Source organism: Lutjanus erythropterus, chromosome 4, assembly GCF_056507025.1.
Source record: "Lutjanus erythropterus isolate fLutEry1 chromosome 4, fLutEry1.hap2, whole genome shotgun sequence".
NCBI lineage: Eukaryota > Metazoa > Chordata > Actinopteri > Lutjaniformes > Lutjanidae > Lutjanus > Lutjanus erythropterus.
The window spans coordinates 45,417,407-45,436,866 of NC_139320.1; the positions used below are offsets into that span (position 1 = coordinate 45,417,407).

Here is a 19,460-nt window from a genome sequence, read left to right on the forward strand (position 1 = left end):
TGATTAATAGATCAAACACTATTAAAACTGCTGTACTTGTATCCTACTCTGTGTATCTTGTCCATCCGGTTCATTAAAGAGTGTGTGACAGTGATCCCATAGTAATTAAGCACTGAATAATTACTGTACAAGACGTCTCCTGTTCATCCTGCTTCTACGTGATCAGATGTCAGTTAACTTAGGGACCGTCAATAAGTTACTGCTTGAACGGCACAAAACCTGTTTTATTTACAACACCTTTGTGCTGAATTATGGACGGATGGATGGATGGATGGATGGATGGATGGATGGATGGATGGATAGATGGATAGATAGATAGATAGATAGATAGATAGATAGATAGATAGATAGATAGATAGATAGATAGATAGATAGATAGATAGATAAGTTAAGTTAAGTTAAGTTAAGTTAAGTTAATAGTTAAGCATCTGATAAAGGTTGTGATGCCTTTTTTAGTCCGCCCCCTGGGTATATATGCTTCACCTTTCACCCTGAAGATAAAATGACATATTCAGGCCATAGAGGGTGCAGTGGGTGTCCTATAATCTTGTGAGCTACATTCGTGCTGTACTGGTCCGTCATGTGAGTAACACTGAACGTATGCTCCCCAGGTATCTTGTCACCCAGTTTTAACAAACCTGTCCAGTTTGCTCTTGTTTTATACGGACAGTGCCACCCCACCCAAAACTTCAAAGTTTCCTTAAAAAGTAGAGATGTTATTGAGCCTCTGTCAAACCTAGCATTGGTGTTAGCATCCCATGTATCAAAAATAGTGCCTGTTGAGGTGTTTGTACTCCTGTACACTTTGAATGGTTGTCATTCATAATTGCAGGGGGCAGAGAGGTTTTTCATGAGAGATCAATGATAATTTTTTTTAGTTTTCTTTGTATTACTAATCTAAGTTGATAGTTAATCTCCAACAGTAACAGTGGTTGCTGTATTTCTCTGAATAGCATCTCTCTTGAAAATAATAGGATGTGGTGTATAAGAGACACTTGGGAAATAAAATGTGTTAAATGAAACTGCATCCTCAAGCTAGAATCAGTCAGCATGTGAACAGAAACGTCATTCTTCACACGTCATCAGACAATAAAAAACTTTAATCGTCACTCAAAAGATGCACTTTGCCTCTCTGGGACAATTTTATTGTTTTGTGGTGTATTTGTTTTTATTATCGCTGCAAGATAAGGTAAGGATAATGTGAAGTCCACAGTTTTCAGTAAGGTTTAATAGCAGACAGTTGTTCAGCTGTGTAAAACCGTGGTTTTGATGGGTTTTTTTTCAGGCTGCCCTTTTAAAATACATTTCTAACTCTAATACAATCCTTTAAAAATAGATGTTTTTTTAATATGATTAATATAATCGGTGGCTGTTCCGTTAAAGAATCAGTCATGTAAACCAAAAATCTTTTATTCTAAGTCAAACTATCCCATCATCAACCAGAGAAGCCCTCTGTTGATCTCTTGCTCCGGAGATTAACAAGCATGATCAAAACATACCAAAAAAAAAAAAAAAGTTGAATGTGAACAGCTGGTAAAGTAAGCAAAGTGATGATATACATTGATTGCTGTGGGTATAAATACATTTGCAGTTGCTTTTATAGCAACACAATATAATTATGCTTGAAGTACTTGAATTTTGCTCTTAAAAAGACATATGAACCTCGACTGTAGACCAGGACTTGAATGAGAACAAACAGCATTATTGACAGCAGGGCGGACTGAAGGGAAGCTGTTTTTATTAAAAGATGGTCTATAGTTGGCAACACTAGTTTAATATTTTGTTTTCCCGGTGACCTCCTGATGACCCATTTGAAATTTCCCATGACCCAAGGGTGGCTCTCGACGTAGGCTTTGAAAAACAGCCCCCTAAAACATCCGCGTTGGGCTAAATGTCAGGTTTCAGTCTTTGAGAATGACAGGACTTCTTCTCCAGGCTGTTTTGCACAGACTTTGAGCAAACATTGAGTCAGAAATTAATTTTAGATGAAGCACCGACTCCAGTGTTTTTCATAGACCAGAATGCATAGTGGCTGTCAGGGGTGGATTTAGTCATTTTGGGGGCCTGAGGCAAACACTGGCATGGGGCCCTCCACATCAATTGTTCTCCCCCTTTTTCCAACCCTTGAATAAATAATAAGTCATAAAAATAAACTTTAATTTATGGCGGAGTGCTGAAAATGAACTGAGAAGTCTCACAGCCTCAGGAAAGAAGTTGTGCTGTAGTCTGGTGATATGGCGCTGAATACTTCTGTATCTCTTGCCAGATGGCAGCAGGGGGAACTGGCTGTGGCTGGGGTGGGTGCTGTCTTTTAGTATCCCCCTGCCTCCTCCTGTTTTCTCAGCACTGCTTGGGTTGCTTTGGCTCATTTTTCAGTTTGTTTATACTGTCTGGCTGCTGTCTCTTTGGATCATATCTGCAGATGTGCAGTAAGATCATTGAAGAACATACCTGCCAACATTGAGGTTTCACTGTCCACAGCTGCTTTATACTGTATGAAATGCTTCTCCCTTAGTTCATAAAATTCCTGGTGCACTTGAAGGCAGCAGGACTGATATGTTGATAAATCTGCAGCCTCTGAGAAGTGTTGTGTCAGATTGCACTGTTGTTGCACACAACCACTCACTGTGTTTACCTTCATTAAATCACCTGAAAACAATAGCAGATTATAACCATACAGACCTCTATTCACATCAGACTGGTTGGATATAACTCCATATTATGCTTTTCTTTTTATCCTTGAAATTCATCACAGTGCAAATGCCTTTGTGTAACATTATTACTATGTGACCATATATGAGGAGAGACACATTAGAATTATTGCTAAAATCATGTCAGCTCCATGTAATTACGTAATTATGTCCCATGTAATTACATCTATTTCTTTCATTTTTATTTCCATCATTATTACATGATAGAAAATCACACTGATCTTTCTTTGGGTGCAGATTTGTGGTAGTGTGTTCATGTTAAGACTCTCTGAACCACCCAGACATGTAGACATTTTCCGAGGTAAACCAGCAGAATCCTTGATTGGGTCTGAGAGCTCGCTTACAAAGGAGCTGCAATTTGACCGAACCCCCAGCAAGCTTGTCAGAAGGGATAGTCAATACCGTAAATTCACAGACAAACAACCAGCCTACAATAATGCAGTGTCGACTGGTGGTTTTGATTGTTGACTATTCTGTGAAACTCTTACCGTGCGCCAGACCTGCTGCCTTGCATTTATCATTATTCAGGTTTCAACTGAGACTGCAAAATCTTAAATTGAAGGTGCAATGCATGCTTTTCCACCCTGAAACGGGCCTGTGTCAGACGCTAATGGATCAGATAATGATGATTATTCATAATAAAGTTTGGCCTTGCAAATTACTGGATTTTCAGGAGGGTGATGGGGGATCCTGAGATACAGGAAAAACCCAGGTGAAACAGGGCATGAGTTACTGAGGCACTTATGAAGTTAGCATAATGATGCCATTTTATGGTATGGAATTTTATATGATTAGCAAAAAAGTATTAAACAAAAAACATTTCTTAACCATAACTTTATGAGGTATTTTATGGGGCCCCTAGCCTGATGGTAAGTGACCTCTGGTGGCTGCTAGAGGCTTTGTTTTTAATTGAGTTGGGAAAACACCCTCACTCTCTTGCTATGTTAATGCTATTGTTGTGACTCTCAGCATGAATGAAACAGTTTCACAAACTCTCACTGGAGGCACAACAAAAGTGCCACACAAAGCAGAGTGTGGGAAATGCAGGACACCACTAACTGGATGAAGCAGGCTGAGCAAAAGCTGCTGCACCAAAATATTAAAATTTCTCATATTAAAGGGACAGTTGACCCCAAAATCAAAACTTCACATTTTTCTCCTGCCATGTAGTGCTGATTATCCATTCAGATTTTTTTGGCACGAGTTGCAGAGTTTTGGAGATATCGACCATAGATTTGTCCACCTTCTTTCCAGTATATTCAGACTAAATGGCACTTGGCTTGCAGTGCCCAAAGCACCAAAAAATACATGGGAAAAATCCAAAACTAGTGTCCCTTTCCAAAAATTATGACCCAGTTACTCAAGACAGTTCACAGACCGTGCTGTGAACAGTTTCATGTCAGAACTACTTTCTTCCTAGTAGAGAAAAAGTAGTTCTAGAAGATTTTACTGCAGAAAGAAAGATTATTTTGAGCTACTACTTCATGATTTTTAGAAAGAGAAGGATCGCTCATGAGTTTTTCAAATGTATTTTTTGAAGAACAGGACGAAACAGGACTAATTCTAGGACTGGTTCCATTATTATTGGAGAGAAGACAGACAGACATCTCTTTGGTCAATATCTCCAAAAGTCTGAAACTCACGCCAAAACAATCTAAATGGATAAATAAATGGATAAATAGCACTATAGGCCAGAGAAAAAATATGTAATTTTGATTTTGGGTTGAACTGTCCCTTTAATGCTTCAAACCTCCTGAGATACATTCACAGATTCATGGTATATAAGCAGTTATATGTTACTCTGGGTGGGTTTAGCTGCAGGCAGATCCTCCATACTGCTCAGGCTGAACCTCCCTCCCCCTCTCCTCTTCCTCCTCCTCCTCCTCCCCCTCCTCCTCTCGCCGCTGCAGCTCTTAAAGCCGCAGCAGCTGCAGGAAGCCTCAGGCCTCGTTGGCGCAGTAGGCAGCGCGTCAGTCTCATAATCTGAAGGTCGTGAGTTCGAGCCTCACACGGGGCAGAGTTTTTTGTTGTGGTGTTTCCTGTTGAAAGAGGCAGACGGTTCAAAAGATTTGCTGTGTCACTGCTGTAGCGGTTTCTGGATAACATTTGTTCTGATCACAGCTTTGTTTCACAAGCAGTAGTGTCAGTTCAACAGAGGTATTTCACAACTCTAAACCTGTGCTTGTTTGTGCTTTTAGTCTTAAATATAGATAAATCATCATTGTGTCCTCATTTTCTGTTCAGTCTTTGCTCTGTTATGACACAGAGTTTCAAGCACGATAGATTCCCTCCCTCCTAAACACATTGATGTAATCTGTTTCCAGCTCTTCAAGAATCCTGCGACGTGTTAACTGTATATATGTGTATATTTGTTTATATTGACCTTAGTATTACCGTGATTGTGTTTAGATGCTCACAGGTATCCTGGTCATGATCAGATATTTGGAGTATCCTGGTTATGTTTTGTGCACACAGACATCGCTGGTTTGGAGAAATCTCAATATGCTGTCTGGAGTACTCCAATAGAAACCAGGATAGTGGCATATGAACACCTTATTCTGGCTTCTGAACAGTTTTTCTTGGTTACAGAGCACAGTGGGTGAGATGCTGAGAGATTGAGATACAGCTGCGCACAGATAATCAGCCACCACCAAAAAATATCAGTCTATCTTACAAGGTTAACGAAAGTAAAAATAATTTGTGTATCATCCACTCTGTGATTCGGATCCACTTCAAAATTTATTGTGTTCTTCCTTGGCCCATGCAGCACCCTTCCACCAAGTTTCATGGAAATCTGGCCAGTAGTTTTTTCTTAATCCTGCTGACAAACCAACAAACAAGCTAGTGGCGGTGCTAAATACAAATAAATGACATCAAAATTAAGGTTTTATGGTTCAAGAGCTAAAAGTGGTGAGGCATTCAGACATTTTTTAAACATCGTTTTATTGTAACAAGTGTACTGTAAACCAGCACCAGTACACATACAAGTGAGTTTCCTCATGTCCCTCATCACGTCCCTCCACCCCCCTACACCTAAGTCAACAAAAAAAGAGCAAATAAAGGAAAGCAAAAGAGCAAATAAAGGAAAAGAAAGTCAGGAACAAAAAAGTATAATTAGAACACCACAAAACAAAACAGAAAAAAGGTGACGGAATTAATAGTAACCGTAACTAAATAGTCCTAAATTTATGATGTATACACAAAAGCTGTAGACCATAGAAGTCCTGAAAATGTCCATTATTTATCTCCTCTTGAAAAGTAAGAAAATAGTGGGGGAGTTCTTGAAAAATATGTCCCCGATAATATTTTTCAAGGTTGGTCTCTCTGATGGTAGGAATTGTGATAATTGGTCCAGGAACGGCTGAAAAGTACAAGGGGCTGTGTTTTTCCAAAATAAAAGTATACATTTCTTAGCAAAGTGTGTTTTGTTATGTTTATGTTTATGTTTAGATCCAACTGGAAATTTGGCATATCATTTAATAAATACAAACATGGATTTAAATTAAATTCTATTTTCGGGACTGATTTAGTGAATGAATGAACCAACGTCCAGAAACCTTTCAACAGATGACATCACCAAAACGTGCACGAATGTTCCCTCCTCAGGTTTATCATCTATGGAAACTTTATGCATTTTTATGGGAGTTAGATAGACTTAACTTAAAAAAAAGTTTCCTTGATGTTGTTACTTGTAAATGGAAAATGTATTGACATTTTTTAAGCAGACAAGATAGAAAGTATCTTTAACATCGGACAATATCACATCCAAAAAAAAAAAACAAAACAAAACATAAAACAACCCTAACCCACTGACTATACAGCGGCTGCTTGGTTAAGAGTAGATCCATCAATAATATATTTAAAGAAACATCTCTAACAGAGCTGCTGGAACAGAACAACAAGTTTCACCTTTTTAATGAAGTGTCTCTTCTGTCCTCTGCTGTTACTAACCCTCACAATCTCTTCAGATGTTGTGTCTCTGTTCTCTTACTCCTCCTCAAAGACTGAGGAGAGAGGAGAGGACGCTGGGAGACGGATTATAAAAGAGAAAGGGGGTCAGCTTGTTTCTTGAAAGAGCAGAAAGCAGGTTACTCTCTGACGTCACGTTTCGCCTCCCTGCCTGTTAACGCACGCTCTCTTTCTCTCCGTGTTTGTGGCTCTGCTCCTTTAATTTGTTATTTTCTTGAGCCGTCTCTGTCCTCTGCCCTCTATTTGTGGAGAGAAAGCAGGTCAGGGTGAATCATGTGTGGTTGTGTTTATGTGGATGTTTGGAGGAAGTAAAAGAACAGAAATATTCTTCTCTGATGCGATCCCAAACAAATCGAAAACCACTTACACCAAGGTCTCTTGGGTAATCGCTCCGATTACAGCTCTCGTTTGCTATTATGATTTAACTACATAGCAACAAATACAACATGTGCCAAATGTAAACTGTTGAGCACATATAATTAGCTGGAAAGTGAATCAAAGTAGCAAAGCAGCGATAGTTTTCTCCTGTTTGCAGTGTTTTTTTCCCCTTTCAATGTCTGTTTATTGGAACTTTAGTCAATAAGCAGTAACAATTATATAAATAAAAAAACAGCATAGAATTAATATACACAAACAATAAATAAAAATAAGAATACATACACAGCACATGTACCATAAGAATAATAACCAAGTTACAAAACATTAAGAGGATGTTTATTCCCAAGTCTGTACATAATCAGTGAAGGCTTGTAATTGTTGTTTTTTCCAGATTATTTCACCAAATACAACAAAATGCCTGAAAAATATTCATCCAATTGTTGAATCATGTTTTTGGTGTCGGTAGAAAGTAAAGAAGTTTGCCCTCTTCTTATATTGTGTGAAAATGTTATTTTTAACAAGTTTGTTCCTACAGTATAGTCATGTGTGTTTGTTTTTCTTAAATTAATTGATTAGTCATTTAAAAGTTCAAATCATGTTTGATCAGCAATCCAAAAAGTAACAATATTGAATTTAAAATTAATATTAGTGAAGAGGTCATTATGGAGAAAAGCAGCTAATCCTCCAAATTTTGTTTGGGTTTTGTTTAGGTGTTAATCAGCTAATAAGTTGTTTGAGCTCTAATAGCTGTATAATTAATGTACCAGTGCCTCAGATATTCTGCTTTTCTCAAGATATTGATCAAACTTAAGAAAGCTGTTTTCACAACATCTTTTTAATTTCACCACTGATTTCTTATGATGTGTGGTGTGATTTGTGATGTGGCGTACAAGAACTGCCTTGAGGAACAGCATCACATTTTTTGCATAAAAACAAAGATATACATAAAAATTTGAATATTTTTTTATGAGTGTTATTTAGAGGGTTTCTCCTGATTGCTAAGACTTTGGAGAAAAATTTTCAAAAGCCAAAAATTTTCATCATTAGTGTCCTCTGTATGACTTGAAGAAAGTTCTGTGAGATTCAATTTTTGTTTTGTTTTTTCTTTTGTCTTTTTGATCATATAAACATTTATACACTACAGTATTCCTATTCTGATAGTGCAGGTTTTCCTGAAAAAAGATGTATAAAACCTGATGACACAGATGAGGTTAAATAGGAATCAGATTGATATCACATAAAAGTCTACACATAGTAACTCAGATGTCTTCTTCTTTTTTATTGCAGTTCTCCAAAGAGACTCTAGCTAACATGTACTCAGCGTATATTGACAACTTTCTCAATGCCAAAGATGCTGTGAGGATTGCCAAGGAGGCCAAGCCGGCGTTTCACAAGTTCCTGGAGGTGAGTGTTGGACTGAGTCACGGGACGTCCTGTTGACTGACTGAACAGCTGCTCTGATGTGTGTGTTTGGAAAACAAGAAACCAGTCCAGAGATTAAAAAAAGATGGAAAGTCTTTTTTTATTAACCAGCTTTTAGGAGACATAGTAATAAAACCGTAGTTTTGCCGTGATGTACCATTGGTTTCTTTGAAAGATTTAACAAAATTTGTTGACATAAGGGTTCAAACCTTGTAATATTCTCATTTCTAAATCAGATGGTCTCAAATTTAATGTGAGGGACTTTTTTTTCTTCCTCTGCTCAGGAGATCTGGAGACAGATAACTGCTGAAATTGATTTTCTGTTTCAGTAAATATAGTTTTTCCTCTGGAACTTGCGAGTGAAGACAAATTATTGTCCGTGAAATGTTCTTAAAACCCTCTCTTTAATCCAATTCAGCCAGATAATTTGACTTCAAAACCCGGGGATATTTCAGCAGTATGTCCAGTTACATTTGGTCGACCGCTGTTATACACTCTGATACTGCGGTGTGCCACCAGAAATAAATGTATGTGGAAAAACAGCACAAGTTGGCTGCACAGACAAGAGCTGACAATCAAAAATGTAATCGGCCACCGCAAAAACCTGTCATGTCCTCGTCCTCTTCTCAGTTTACAGCCGCAGAGGTTCACGCCAGATCAGGATTTTACAGTTGAACCATGTCGCCATCTCATGGTGGAAACGAGAAGTGCAACACTGACCTGATGTTACTTTGGACTTTCTTGAGTCTCAGTTATTTTCTCACCCTCTCTTTTATTCATCTTCCTCCCTCCTTCATTCCAACAGCAAAACATGCGTGAGAACAAGGAGAAACAGGCCCTGGGTGACCTGATGATCAAACCGGTCCAGAGGATCCCTCGATACGAGCTGCTGGTTAAGGTGAACGATCTTAAAATATAACTACTTTACTGCTTTCTGCATGCTGTGTAAGTAGCTTTTTCCTGTGTTTAGTGACATGAAGCTCATGTGAAGGGAGATGAATATGTGTCTGTGCTGTTTGTTTTAGGACCTGCTCAAGCACACCCCAGAGGATCACCCGGACCACCCGTACTTGCTGGACGCCCAGAGGGACATCAAGCGGCTGGCCGAGAAGATCAATAAAGGTCGCCGCTCGGCTGAGGAGGCAGAGAGGGAGGCCAGGGTCATCCAGGAGATCGAGGCGCACATAGAGGGAGTTGAACATGTGAGAAATTTACATATAAAAGCCTGATGTTTGTCTCTCTTAACTGGGAACTTAGAATAACTTTTATTGTCTACTAATCTGCAGATTATTTTCTTTTTTTGTAATTTCTTTTTTTCTATTTCATAAATAGCATAATGCAGAATAATACAACGCGTTTCAGTCAGTAAAAGAAGAACAATTGATAAAGTAAACGTAATGACTTTAAACAAAATCGATCTTAGCGCTTGGCAGTGAAAAAGTTTTTGTTTTATTGTATGAAGTGATGATCCTATCTCTGTTTATGTGTTAGATCCTGAACCCCCAGAGGAAGTTCTTGAGACAGGAAATGGTCATGGAGGCGGTAAGAGGCCCTTTCTTAGTCAACAAATACATGCATGATGTAATGAAGTTTCTAAATTGGTGTCAAGATAAAGTGTAATATAATTTAATACACCGTATATATTTAATATTGTATTGAAACTGTAGTTGTTATATGCATAACTCACAACCCAGGTTAAGATTTCTTCTTCTCTCCTTTGTTGGTCTGCAGAAGACAGTGGGTGGGAAGAAAGACCGTTCTCTCTTCCTCTTCAGTGATCTGATCATCTGCACCACTCTGAAGAGGAAGTCTGGCTCATTAAGACGCAGCTCCATGAGTCTGTACGCCATAAACACACGCAACAAACACATACAAACATAACAACACTGACACGGGATCACAATCAGGTTTCTGTGCCGCACTGCCCCCTGGTGTTGAACAACAGACATGCAGACAGAATTTGTCATGATATTTACCTTCTTTTCTATCTACTGCTTTCTCAGATACTCCGCTGCAAGTGTGATCGACACGTCCAGTAAATACAAGTTCCTGTGGAAGCTTCCCCTGGAGGACGTGGAGGTGGTGAAAAGTAAGACTGTTGAAATGAATCTTTTCCTCGCATAACTCTAGAGTTAAATGATGCTGTGTAACTTCTAATGTCACTGGTAACAAAATTAGATTTTCCTCACTGTTTCCTGACTCATCAATATTGCAATTAAATATATTTCTTAAAGTGTTTAGGTTTTATTCCGAGTCTTTAAGCCGATCATCTCTGCATCAGGTTCCACTCAGGCAACAAACAAGGAGAGCATCCAGAAGATGATTAGTCGATTAGATGAGGATCTCAGCACTCTGGGTCAGATCAGCAAACTGTCCGAGACCCTCAGCTTCCCTCACCAGGTACTGTGGACCAACACACACGCGCGCGAGCGAACAGCAGCCACGTGTTTTACTGTCTCGTCACTTCGTCTTAGTCTTAACCTTTCCTCCTTCGACGAGTCTCAATCTGTCTCCTCGTTTTAAACTCAAGGAGAAAAATGTCCTGTGATGTGCTAAAACATCTAATGGTCTTTTTCTTGTCATTTCCATCCCTCTCAGTCCCTTGACGAGGTCATAAAGGACCTGATGGCGTCGGTGCACAGGGAGCTGTCAGAGAAGCAGTCTCTGGCCTTCAGTATGACCTTCCTGCCCACAAAGCTGGAGCTCACCACGGCCTCCGCTGAGAGCAGCTTCGTCTTCGAGTTCAGCTCGCCAGACACCCGCTCCAACTTCGAACAGGCCTTCGAAGAAGCCAAGAAGAAGCTCGGTCGGTGAAAAAGCTTCATACTGAGATAATACTGTAGATTGTTAGATTAAAAACTAAGTATTTTTCCCGTAGATTTCTCACATTTCCTCAGAAAAAAATTTATTTATTTAATTGGAATTTTAATGCCGGTTATTATTTTAATATTAATGATTCTGAGAAGCAATATTTAGGCCTAGAGCAACTAAATTAAAATGTTCTATTTATTAATGTGTGTGTTTGTGTTTAGCGATGAATAAGGACCAGTGGGACCCGGAGTTTCTGAAGGCCATTCCCATCATGAAGACACGCAGTGGAATGCAGGTGAGAGAAGCATCTGCTGTAAAATCTGCAGTCATGATTTCTGTCAGACATTTAAATCTGTTTAGTTCGTACCAGAAAACAAGCCATTTTTCCAGATATCCTAAAGTTGTCTCCACTCATGTCATGTTGTTTGTCTCCAGTTTTCTTGTGCGTCTCCCAGCCACAGCTGTCCTGACAGCGGCTGTGAGGTGTGGGTGTGTAACAGTGACGGATACGTGGGACAGGTGAGAAAATACTGGAAACTGATCCGTAAATTTACTGTACAATCACTCAATAACAATCGCTTTGCAAACAGCTGGACTGATGTGATGGTGTTTTTCTCTCTGCAGGTGTGTCTGTTGAACATCAAAGATGAGCCCACAGTGGAGGCCTGCATCGCCGTCTGCTCAGCGAGGATCATATGTATTGCTGCGGTGCCGGGACTCAAGGGAAGGTCAGTGCATTCACGCACACACACGCTTGCATGAATACAGATATTTTGACTTGTGATAGCAGGAAAAGCACAGGTGAAATGATTTTGTTCTCTTAACAGTGGCTCAGTTGCATCAAGAGACGCAGTAACAAGGTTATTATAGTTAATTAAAACTAATCCAAAAACTAAAGTTAGATTTTAAAAAAAACTTTTTTGTTGAAATAAAAAAGAATAAAACTACAAAGCTGTGAGTCACCTATTGTGAACTTCTTAAAATGTGCCCTGCCCTTGACAAATACACCCATTTAATACTACTACTACTAATAATAATAATGTTAATGATGATGATGATGATGATGATAATGATATTTTTCAAAAAATACTGAAACTGATAAAAACTAAACTAAATTGAAACATTTTTAAACAACAGCAATATCTTAACTGAAATGAGGAAACCCATTTTGGAAAGACAAAGACAAAAGTAATGACATATGACAGATAGCAGGCCATAATAACTTTGCCCAGTGAGCTAATTTCAACTAAGTTCATAAAAAGCACCTCTTGGAAAACCTGCAGATTTCAGCTTGTGGAGTTTAAACATTAGTTTCTATGTAGCTGCATTCAGATCTCAACTTGTTGTCGCCTGACTGGCTCATTGACTTCTTCTATACTCTGTACCATTAACCAATCGCTCTTCACCTCCTAGGGAGCGTGGATCAGAGCCCACCCTCGCCTCTGCCTCCGGAGCGCCCGGTCACACCCAGCAGCAGCTCCATATATCAATCTCTCATTCCTCTCTGGAGCTGACGGAGCGACCCACAGGTTGGTCCACAAAGGTTTAATAACACGACAAACAGCAAGAGTTCCTACTTTAAAACTGTCTGGATTAGGTGTACTCTAATAATGTTATTATACTTGTATTCTACCTGTATGTCCTCCAGTTTGCTGTTATAGAAATGTAGACTGATGAGTTGTTTGTAACCAGGTCCTGGGGCGGAGCTTGTCCCATTTGACAGTGATGACACTGATGATGAAGATTCACCAAGCCCCTCCTCCACTCTGCAGAGTCAGGCCAGTCACTCCACCATATCATCCAGCTATGGCAGTGAGTACAGACACTCAAACACACTTCAGTCACACACACACTTACAACGTCACACACTTACACTCTCTCATTCCCCTTCTAAGATGACGAGGGTCCAGGCTCCAAAGACATGGCTACAGAGACCACCAGCAGCGAGGAGGAGCAGGAGTTCCCGGTGCCGAGCTCATATGGAGCTCCGGGGATGTTGGGGGTTGGCGGAGGAAGCCGTGCCCACACGGAGAGCCCCATGGACGGCCGCGCCATGCGCCGCTCCTCCCGGGGCTCGTTCACCAGAGCGAGCCTGGAGGACCTGCTCAGCATCGACCCTGAGGCCTACCAGAGCTCAGTGTGGCTGGGCACTGAGGACGGATGGTATGTGATGCGCACAGGCAGGCTGACACACACTATAAACCTTTCAAAATAAAAGCTTTCATGCTTGTTGATGTACTAATTTTATCACCTAATCCCCCATTATGTGTCTGTTTCTGTTAGCATCCATGTGTACCAGTCCTCAGACAACATCCGAAACCGCAAAAACAGCATGAAGATGCAACACTCGGCTTCCATCCTCTGTATACTGTAAGTTACCTTCTTGGCCACTACTTTGCCTTTAAAACTAAAATAATACTGTGATGTAGAATATTGAAAATGCAGAGTGATAGAAAAAAGGAGGAAAAAGGCATGGATGAGGGCAGATATGTCACATCCCTGTCTCACTGCTCCCTTTCGGAGAAAGCAAGTACTGTAAAGGCGGCTGGTCAGTACGCGTGTCTGTGTCAAACGCTTGACGTGTCCCGCTTGTTCATGTAAACAGAATTGAAACAGAAAAGAGTCTTAATGTTTATAAGTTTTTACTGTGAAAAATTGTGAATATACTATAAAACACCTCGAGTACCAAAACACCCAAATAAAGTGTCTTGATAAAAGATAAAAGTGACTGATGGCTGAAATACATCACCTGAAGACTCAGTAAGGTAACTGTAAATGTGAGGTTTGTCCACATTGATGGAGGCAAAGGAAAGGACCCCTGTTTCTGTTTATGTAACGACAAATAATTGCTCACCTGACTGACCAAAGGCTTTTGGTCCTAATATCTAAACAGTGATATGGTTTTCTTATTTTATGTGTTCGAACTGGCAAAGACGTTTAGCCAAATTAGGAGTGATTTTCACCCAGAAAGGGGTGGCAGCATGACGCACAAGCAAAGTACTCAGATGAGCTGCTCTCATGCATGGAAAACCACTTGATGCTTTACTTTTTCGCTTCCCTCAGGTATTTGGACAACAAAGTGTTTGTGTCTTTGGCCAATGGAGAGGTGATTGTGTATCAGAGAGAAGCAGGTGAGTTGGGAGTGAGGAGCCAGGGGGGTAGTTGGGCTGTTTTTTGTTTTTTTTTAGCTCTTTTTGATTTAGTTTCAGTGATAGCTGAAGCACAGAGTCAGCTTCTGGTGCAGATGCAAGCATGTGGCAGTCCATTTGTTGAGTGTGCACATATTACAGTGGAGAAAACCACACTTAAGCATATAAAACACCCATTATACAGACTGTTACTTATTCTGAGCTCTAAATTAGCAATCCGGAGCATATTGACCGAACTCAAAATATTACCTTTAACTGAAAAACATCACATATTCAGTTTTGGTAACAGTGTATGGCAGTTAACAACTATTTCTAACAAACTTTTAGCCTGATTACATTCCACAAAAGCTGTCCTTGTCTTGTGGGACACACTAGGTAACTGATGTTTTTTTTTTTTCTTAAATTTTGATTATTGTAAATTTGGTCTTAAATTTCATTCCAAGTGGCACTTTCCTTAAGCTGTGGGAACCCAGTTTGTGTTTTTTGTTAATTTCCCTGTATAATCCCCCTTTAATGTCAACCTGCAGGTAGTTTCTGGGACCCTCAGTCTTCCCAGACGTTAGTTCTGGGCACGCCCAGTAGCCCTGTCACCAAAATGGTTCCTGTGGGAGGAAAGCTATGGTGTGGCTCACAGAACAGAGTCCTCATTATCAACACAACTACACTGGTACAAGAGGTAGGTGGAGGGATGGATGGATGGATGTGTGTGCAGGTGGATAAACAATGAGGCAGACAGAGCATTAAGTGAGTAACACTCCCTCCCTCCCTCCCTGTCAGCACTGGTTCCAGGTGGGCACAGACAGCAGCCGGTGTGTGACCTGCATGGTGGCGTACGGTCAGGGCGTGTGGTTGGCGCTGCAGGGCAGTGCGCAGGTCAGACTTTACCACGCTCAGAGCTGGGAGAGTCTGACAGAAGTGGACGTTGCGCCTGCTGTGCATAAGATGCTTGCGGGTAATTATTCTGGACAGCAGCTCATATGCAAGAATCTTTTTGTCTTAATTCTCAAGTCCCTTTTATTAAATTACACACCCAATACTACATTTAAATGCCCACTTCAATCATTCCTTCTCTCCCCATCTTTCCACTGTCCATCCTCAACACTGTTCCTCTCTGACCTCCGTCTCATCCTCTCTTTTCTTTCTGTCCACTCAGGTGCAGATGCAATTATCAGACAGCACAAGGCTGCCTGTCTGAGAATCACAGCGCTGTTGGCCTGTAAGGATCTGCTGTGGATCGGCACTAGTGCAGGTAAAACACACTCTGAAGTATCTAAGAAATCCCAAATACATTAACCTAATAATTAAAATGAATTTGCGTCACTTAATTATTATTAAAGGTGTGGGGATTCAAAGGTCCTGGAACAAGCTGAGAGTACATTCAGATTCAAGCAGCATTACAAATGTTGTGCTATACATTATATTTTTGGCTGCAACTAATGATTTTTTTCATCATGTTATTTTAGCAATTAATCTATAAAGAAAATGCTCATCACACTTTCCTAGAGCCCAAAGTGACATCTCTAAAGTGCTTTGTTTGTCCAACCAACAGTCCAAAGCGGAAAGACTCTTCATTTATTTCCATAAATGACAAAGAAAACCATGAAATCACATTTAAGAAGCTAGAACAAGCAAATTATTGATATTTTTGCTTGAAAAATAACTGAAACGATTGTCAAAATTATTGGCAACTATTTTTCTTTCAACTGACAAATAGATCAATTAACAAGTCATTCCAGCTCTAGTCCTCTCAGGATAGGATTAAATTTCCGAACCCGGGTATATTAACTCAATCAAAACTTAATTAATTAATTCATTCAATCATTAATTTTAATGCTAAAACCCACAATGTCACTGTTGTCTGGGATTCTAAAAAAGGGATGACAAAATCTGGATTATACTGGTTTAGATGAAAGGTTTTTCCAGTGATCATTATTTGCGGATTAAATAAGACAGCACATCTGAAGCTAGTGTTGCTCTGCAGGGGTGGTCCTTACGCTGACGATCCCAGCGGTGAGCTCAGGAACTGGGGCCGGGACACTGAAAGCTCCCCTCGCTCCGATGGGCTCAGCTCATGGACACACGGGCCACGTCCGGTTCCTGACATCGATCGAGCTGCCGGAAGGGTTTGACATGAAATTCCCTCCAGCAACAGCTGACTCCACAGGTAGTCATCGTTGTTTTATGAGCGCTCACATCCGATTAACAACTGAAGTTCCAAGTTGATGTTTAATCCCTCCTCTCTGTTTAAGGCACTCAAACCCAGAGCGGCAGCACAGTTGACGGGAACCTGCAACGGCGTGACTCCGCGCGTCGCCGAGCCTCTGCCCACATCCCTCCAAAAACCAACCACCTCGTTATTTCCGGCGGCGATGGCTACGAGGACTTCAGACTCACCAATAGCAGTGAAACTGTGGGACGGGACGACAGTACCAACCATCTTTTGCTTTGGAGGGTCTGAGACAGTCGATCCCCGGTTTGAACAACCCACCCCAACCTCCCTCTAGCTGAGAACGGCGCACAAGCTCCTGTCCTTTTCCCGTTTACCCTCCACCAGACTCCTCACTTTTTGGTGTTGTTGTTTTGGTCTTCTGCTCGGTCCACCGGTCTCTATGTGCAGAATATGGCTGTCAGCTCCCTCCTGGACTTACTAATGAATATGACCACTTCAAACCTAGTTTTCTTGTGTTAATGTTTCTGATGGTTGTTCCTCACTGAGTGGTGTCCGTGAGCGTGTATTTTTGTTTTTTTGTTTTTTTGGCATCTGCGAACATTGTCTTGAGAAGCGTCTTTAAACTCAAGTCTTTACTGAAGGAAATGGACAAGGGAAAAAAGAGACTTTGACGGATGGATGTACGTTTAGACTGAGAGCAAGAGGAGAAAAGGAGGACGGAAGAGGACATGGACTGCAGAATGTCAATACACAGGAGGATATTTAGGTGAACTGAGACATAAGTGAAGCATGTACTCGTCCTTTGACATTTTCTCTGTTTTTTATGGACTTGAACATCAACACTTTACTCCATCATCATGTCATCTTAGTCAGAAAAAATGCCTCCTGGTGATCAGAGGTCAATGTTGGGTAAAAATATATCAACATCTATGAGCGGAAACTAAGCAAAACATACCATGACATTTGTGTTTGCAAGTTCAAGCTTAGCAGAGAGGATCATTAGACGTCTGTAGACAAAGCTCCTTAAACCTGATTGGCCAGGTCTGGCTAACAGAACCTAAATGGCAGATCTGTAGGGTTGTAATATCTACTTCATGATCATTGCTTAGAGGTGTGAGACTGCTAAAATCGTCTTTTCTCCTGCAGAAGGAGAGTGAGTAAGGACATCATTTAAGTGCAATATGTGGCAAGGGTATCTAACAAGACTATAAACACATGCACACAGTCACTCACATTAATACACAGCCTTTATTTAATTTTTGACAGTTTAAGATGATAGATGATGGCCACTACTGGAGTTGTGTAGAGAAAAAAAAGTGCATTGGAGAAGATCCTCCGTAACATGACTATACCAAAGCCTTGTATGTGTTAGAGTTTTGACATTAAGGGATCTGAAAAGGTTTCTTTTGCCATGAAATTTCACTTTGTTGAGTGGAAATCAGGAGCTGACGCCACTGGTTTCTATAGCAGACCCTTTAAAGATGACGCTAGGTTGTGGTAGCAGATAACGATAGTTATGTACAGTATTTATGGTTTTGATTTTTAGCGCCTTCTTTTACAGCACTTAATTTATAGAAGATGTAGCTTTCACTTATTCTTTTTTTTTGAGTTGAAGAACAAGGAGGCCCTGGCTTGATTAATGGAATACATAAATGGGGTTTGGGCAGACAGAGATACGCATTAGGGGTGTAACAGTGCAGTCCAGTCATAGCTTAGAGTGATACACAATGCAGGATTCGTGTTTCAGAGTTGTGTGGCTCCATAAATGTCAAGATCCAGAAGGGAGTACAGAAGGCTAAATGGACCATGAAAGCTTTAAAAATGTAGGGTGCGATCCACACTCCAAAAATTTGTAAATGAGGTGTGAACGGACCCCTTAATGAATGTCAAGGAGGCGTTACACATAGGCGTTAAATGCATCTCAACGAGGTGTGGTATGTCAACCAGGCGTTATTTTTTGTGTCTCAATAAAGCATTAATTGCATCTCATTGACACAATCATCTTGTTTCAAACAGGTGTTATTTATGTCTCAGCGAAGCGTAATTTGCATCTCGACAAGGTGTCTCTCTTAATTGCATCTCATTGACTCATTAATTGTGACTCAAACAGACATTATTTGCATCTCAACCAGACATTATTTGCAAAAAATACCTGGTTTAAATGCAAATAAAGCCTGGTTTAGGTGCAAGCAACGCCTAATTGATATGCAAATAACACCTGGTTGAGATGGAAATGCCTGGTTTAGAGGCAAATAACACCTGGTTAAAATGCAAATAACACCTAGTTGAGATGCAAATGATGCCTGGTGATGCAATTAACGCCTTATAGAGGTGCAATCAACACCTCTTAATGTAAGACCCCTCGTTGACATGCATCTAACACGTCCATGATATGTAATGCCTGTTCACATGAAAAGAACACCTCTTTAAGGGGTCTTGTCACACGTCATTGACAGTCTTTTAATGTGCCTCCTGGATGGTACTCTACATTTCTGAGACGTTTATGGTACATCTGACCATCAATAAAGGAGAGAATCTGGAAATATTTAGCATGTTTTTCTCATCTATTGATTGTTTGTGATCAAAAGGCCCCGACTGCAAACCAGTCTAGCTGTCAAATCCCAAAATTCACTTCACATTGTTCACGTGTTGTTGCGGGTGCCAAATACTAAGATTTGCTTATTTTTTTTTCAGCTCCTTGTTGCATTTTGTGGTATTTCTGTTACAGGAAATATTGCGCTAAGATGTATTGTTACACCACAAATGTACAAACCTACACAAACATTGATTTCAGTATTGATTGTTGGAGAAGAAGATGCATGTAGTTAGTTTGTGAGACGAGAGTGCAGG

At 40.3% G+C, this 19,460-nt stretch overlaps 1 protein-coding gene and 1 non-coding gene across 2 annotated transcripts in view; both read left to right on the forward strand.

The window, feature by feature from the left end:
* arhgef17 (Rho guanine nucleotide exchange factor (GEF) 17) overlaps window positions 1-18,093 on the forward strand; it is a 91,760-nt gene extending 73,667 nt beyond the window's left edge. Inside the window, exons 5-25 of the mRNA XM_084718125.1 lie at window positions 8,346-8,462; window positions 9,286-9,378; window positions 9,506-9,682; window positions 9,972-10,022; window positions 10,212-10,321; window positions 10,484-10,569; window positions 10,762-10,880; window positions 11,079-11,286; window positions 11,513-11,586; window positions 11,727-11,810; window positions 11,916-12,019; window positions 12,705-12,820; window positions 12,984-13,103; window positions 13,187-13,454; window positions 13,575-13,661; window positions 14,355-14,422; window positions 14,968-15,116; window positions 15,218-15,392; window positions 15,594-15,689; window positions 16,422-16,604; window positions 16,690-18,093. Of these exons, the coding sequence (XP_084574251.1) occupies window positions 8,346-8,462; window positions 9,286-9,378; window positions 9,506-9,682; window positions 9,972-10,022; window positions 10,212-10,321; window positions 10,484-10,569; window positions 10,762-10,880; window positions 11,079-11,286; window positions 11,513-11,586; window positions 11,727-11,810; window positions 11,916-12,019; window positions 12,705-12,820; window positions 12,984-13,103; window positions 13,187-13,454; window positions 13,575-13,661; window positions 14,355-14,422; window positions 14,968-15,116; window positions 15,218-15,392; window positions 15,594-15,689; window positions 16,422-16,604; window positions 16,690-16,898 (2,694 nt within the window). The 3' untranslated portion in view covers window positions 16,899-18,093. The remainder of the gene's footprint in view (window positions 1-8,345; window positions 8,463-9,285; window positions 9,379-9,505; window positions 9,683-9,971; window positions 10,023-10,211; window positions 10,322-10,483; window positions 10,570-10,761; window positions 10,881-11,078; window positions 11,287-11,512; window positions 11,587-11,726; window positions 11,811-11,915; window positions 12,020-12,704; window positions 12,821-12,983; window positions 13,104-13,186; window positions 13,455-13,574; window positions 13,662-14,354; window positions 14,423-14,967; window positions 15,117-15,217; window positions 15,393-15,593; window positions 15,690-16,421; window positions 16,605-16,689) is intronic.
* On the forward strand, window positions 4,656-4,728 carry trnam-cau (transfer RNA methionine (anticodon CAU)). Its single transcript has one exon. It is a non-coding gene; the product is annotated as a tRNA-Met (tRNA).
* Window positions 18,094-19,460: the final 1,367 nt, after the last annotated feature.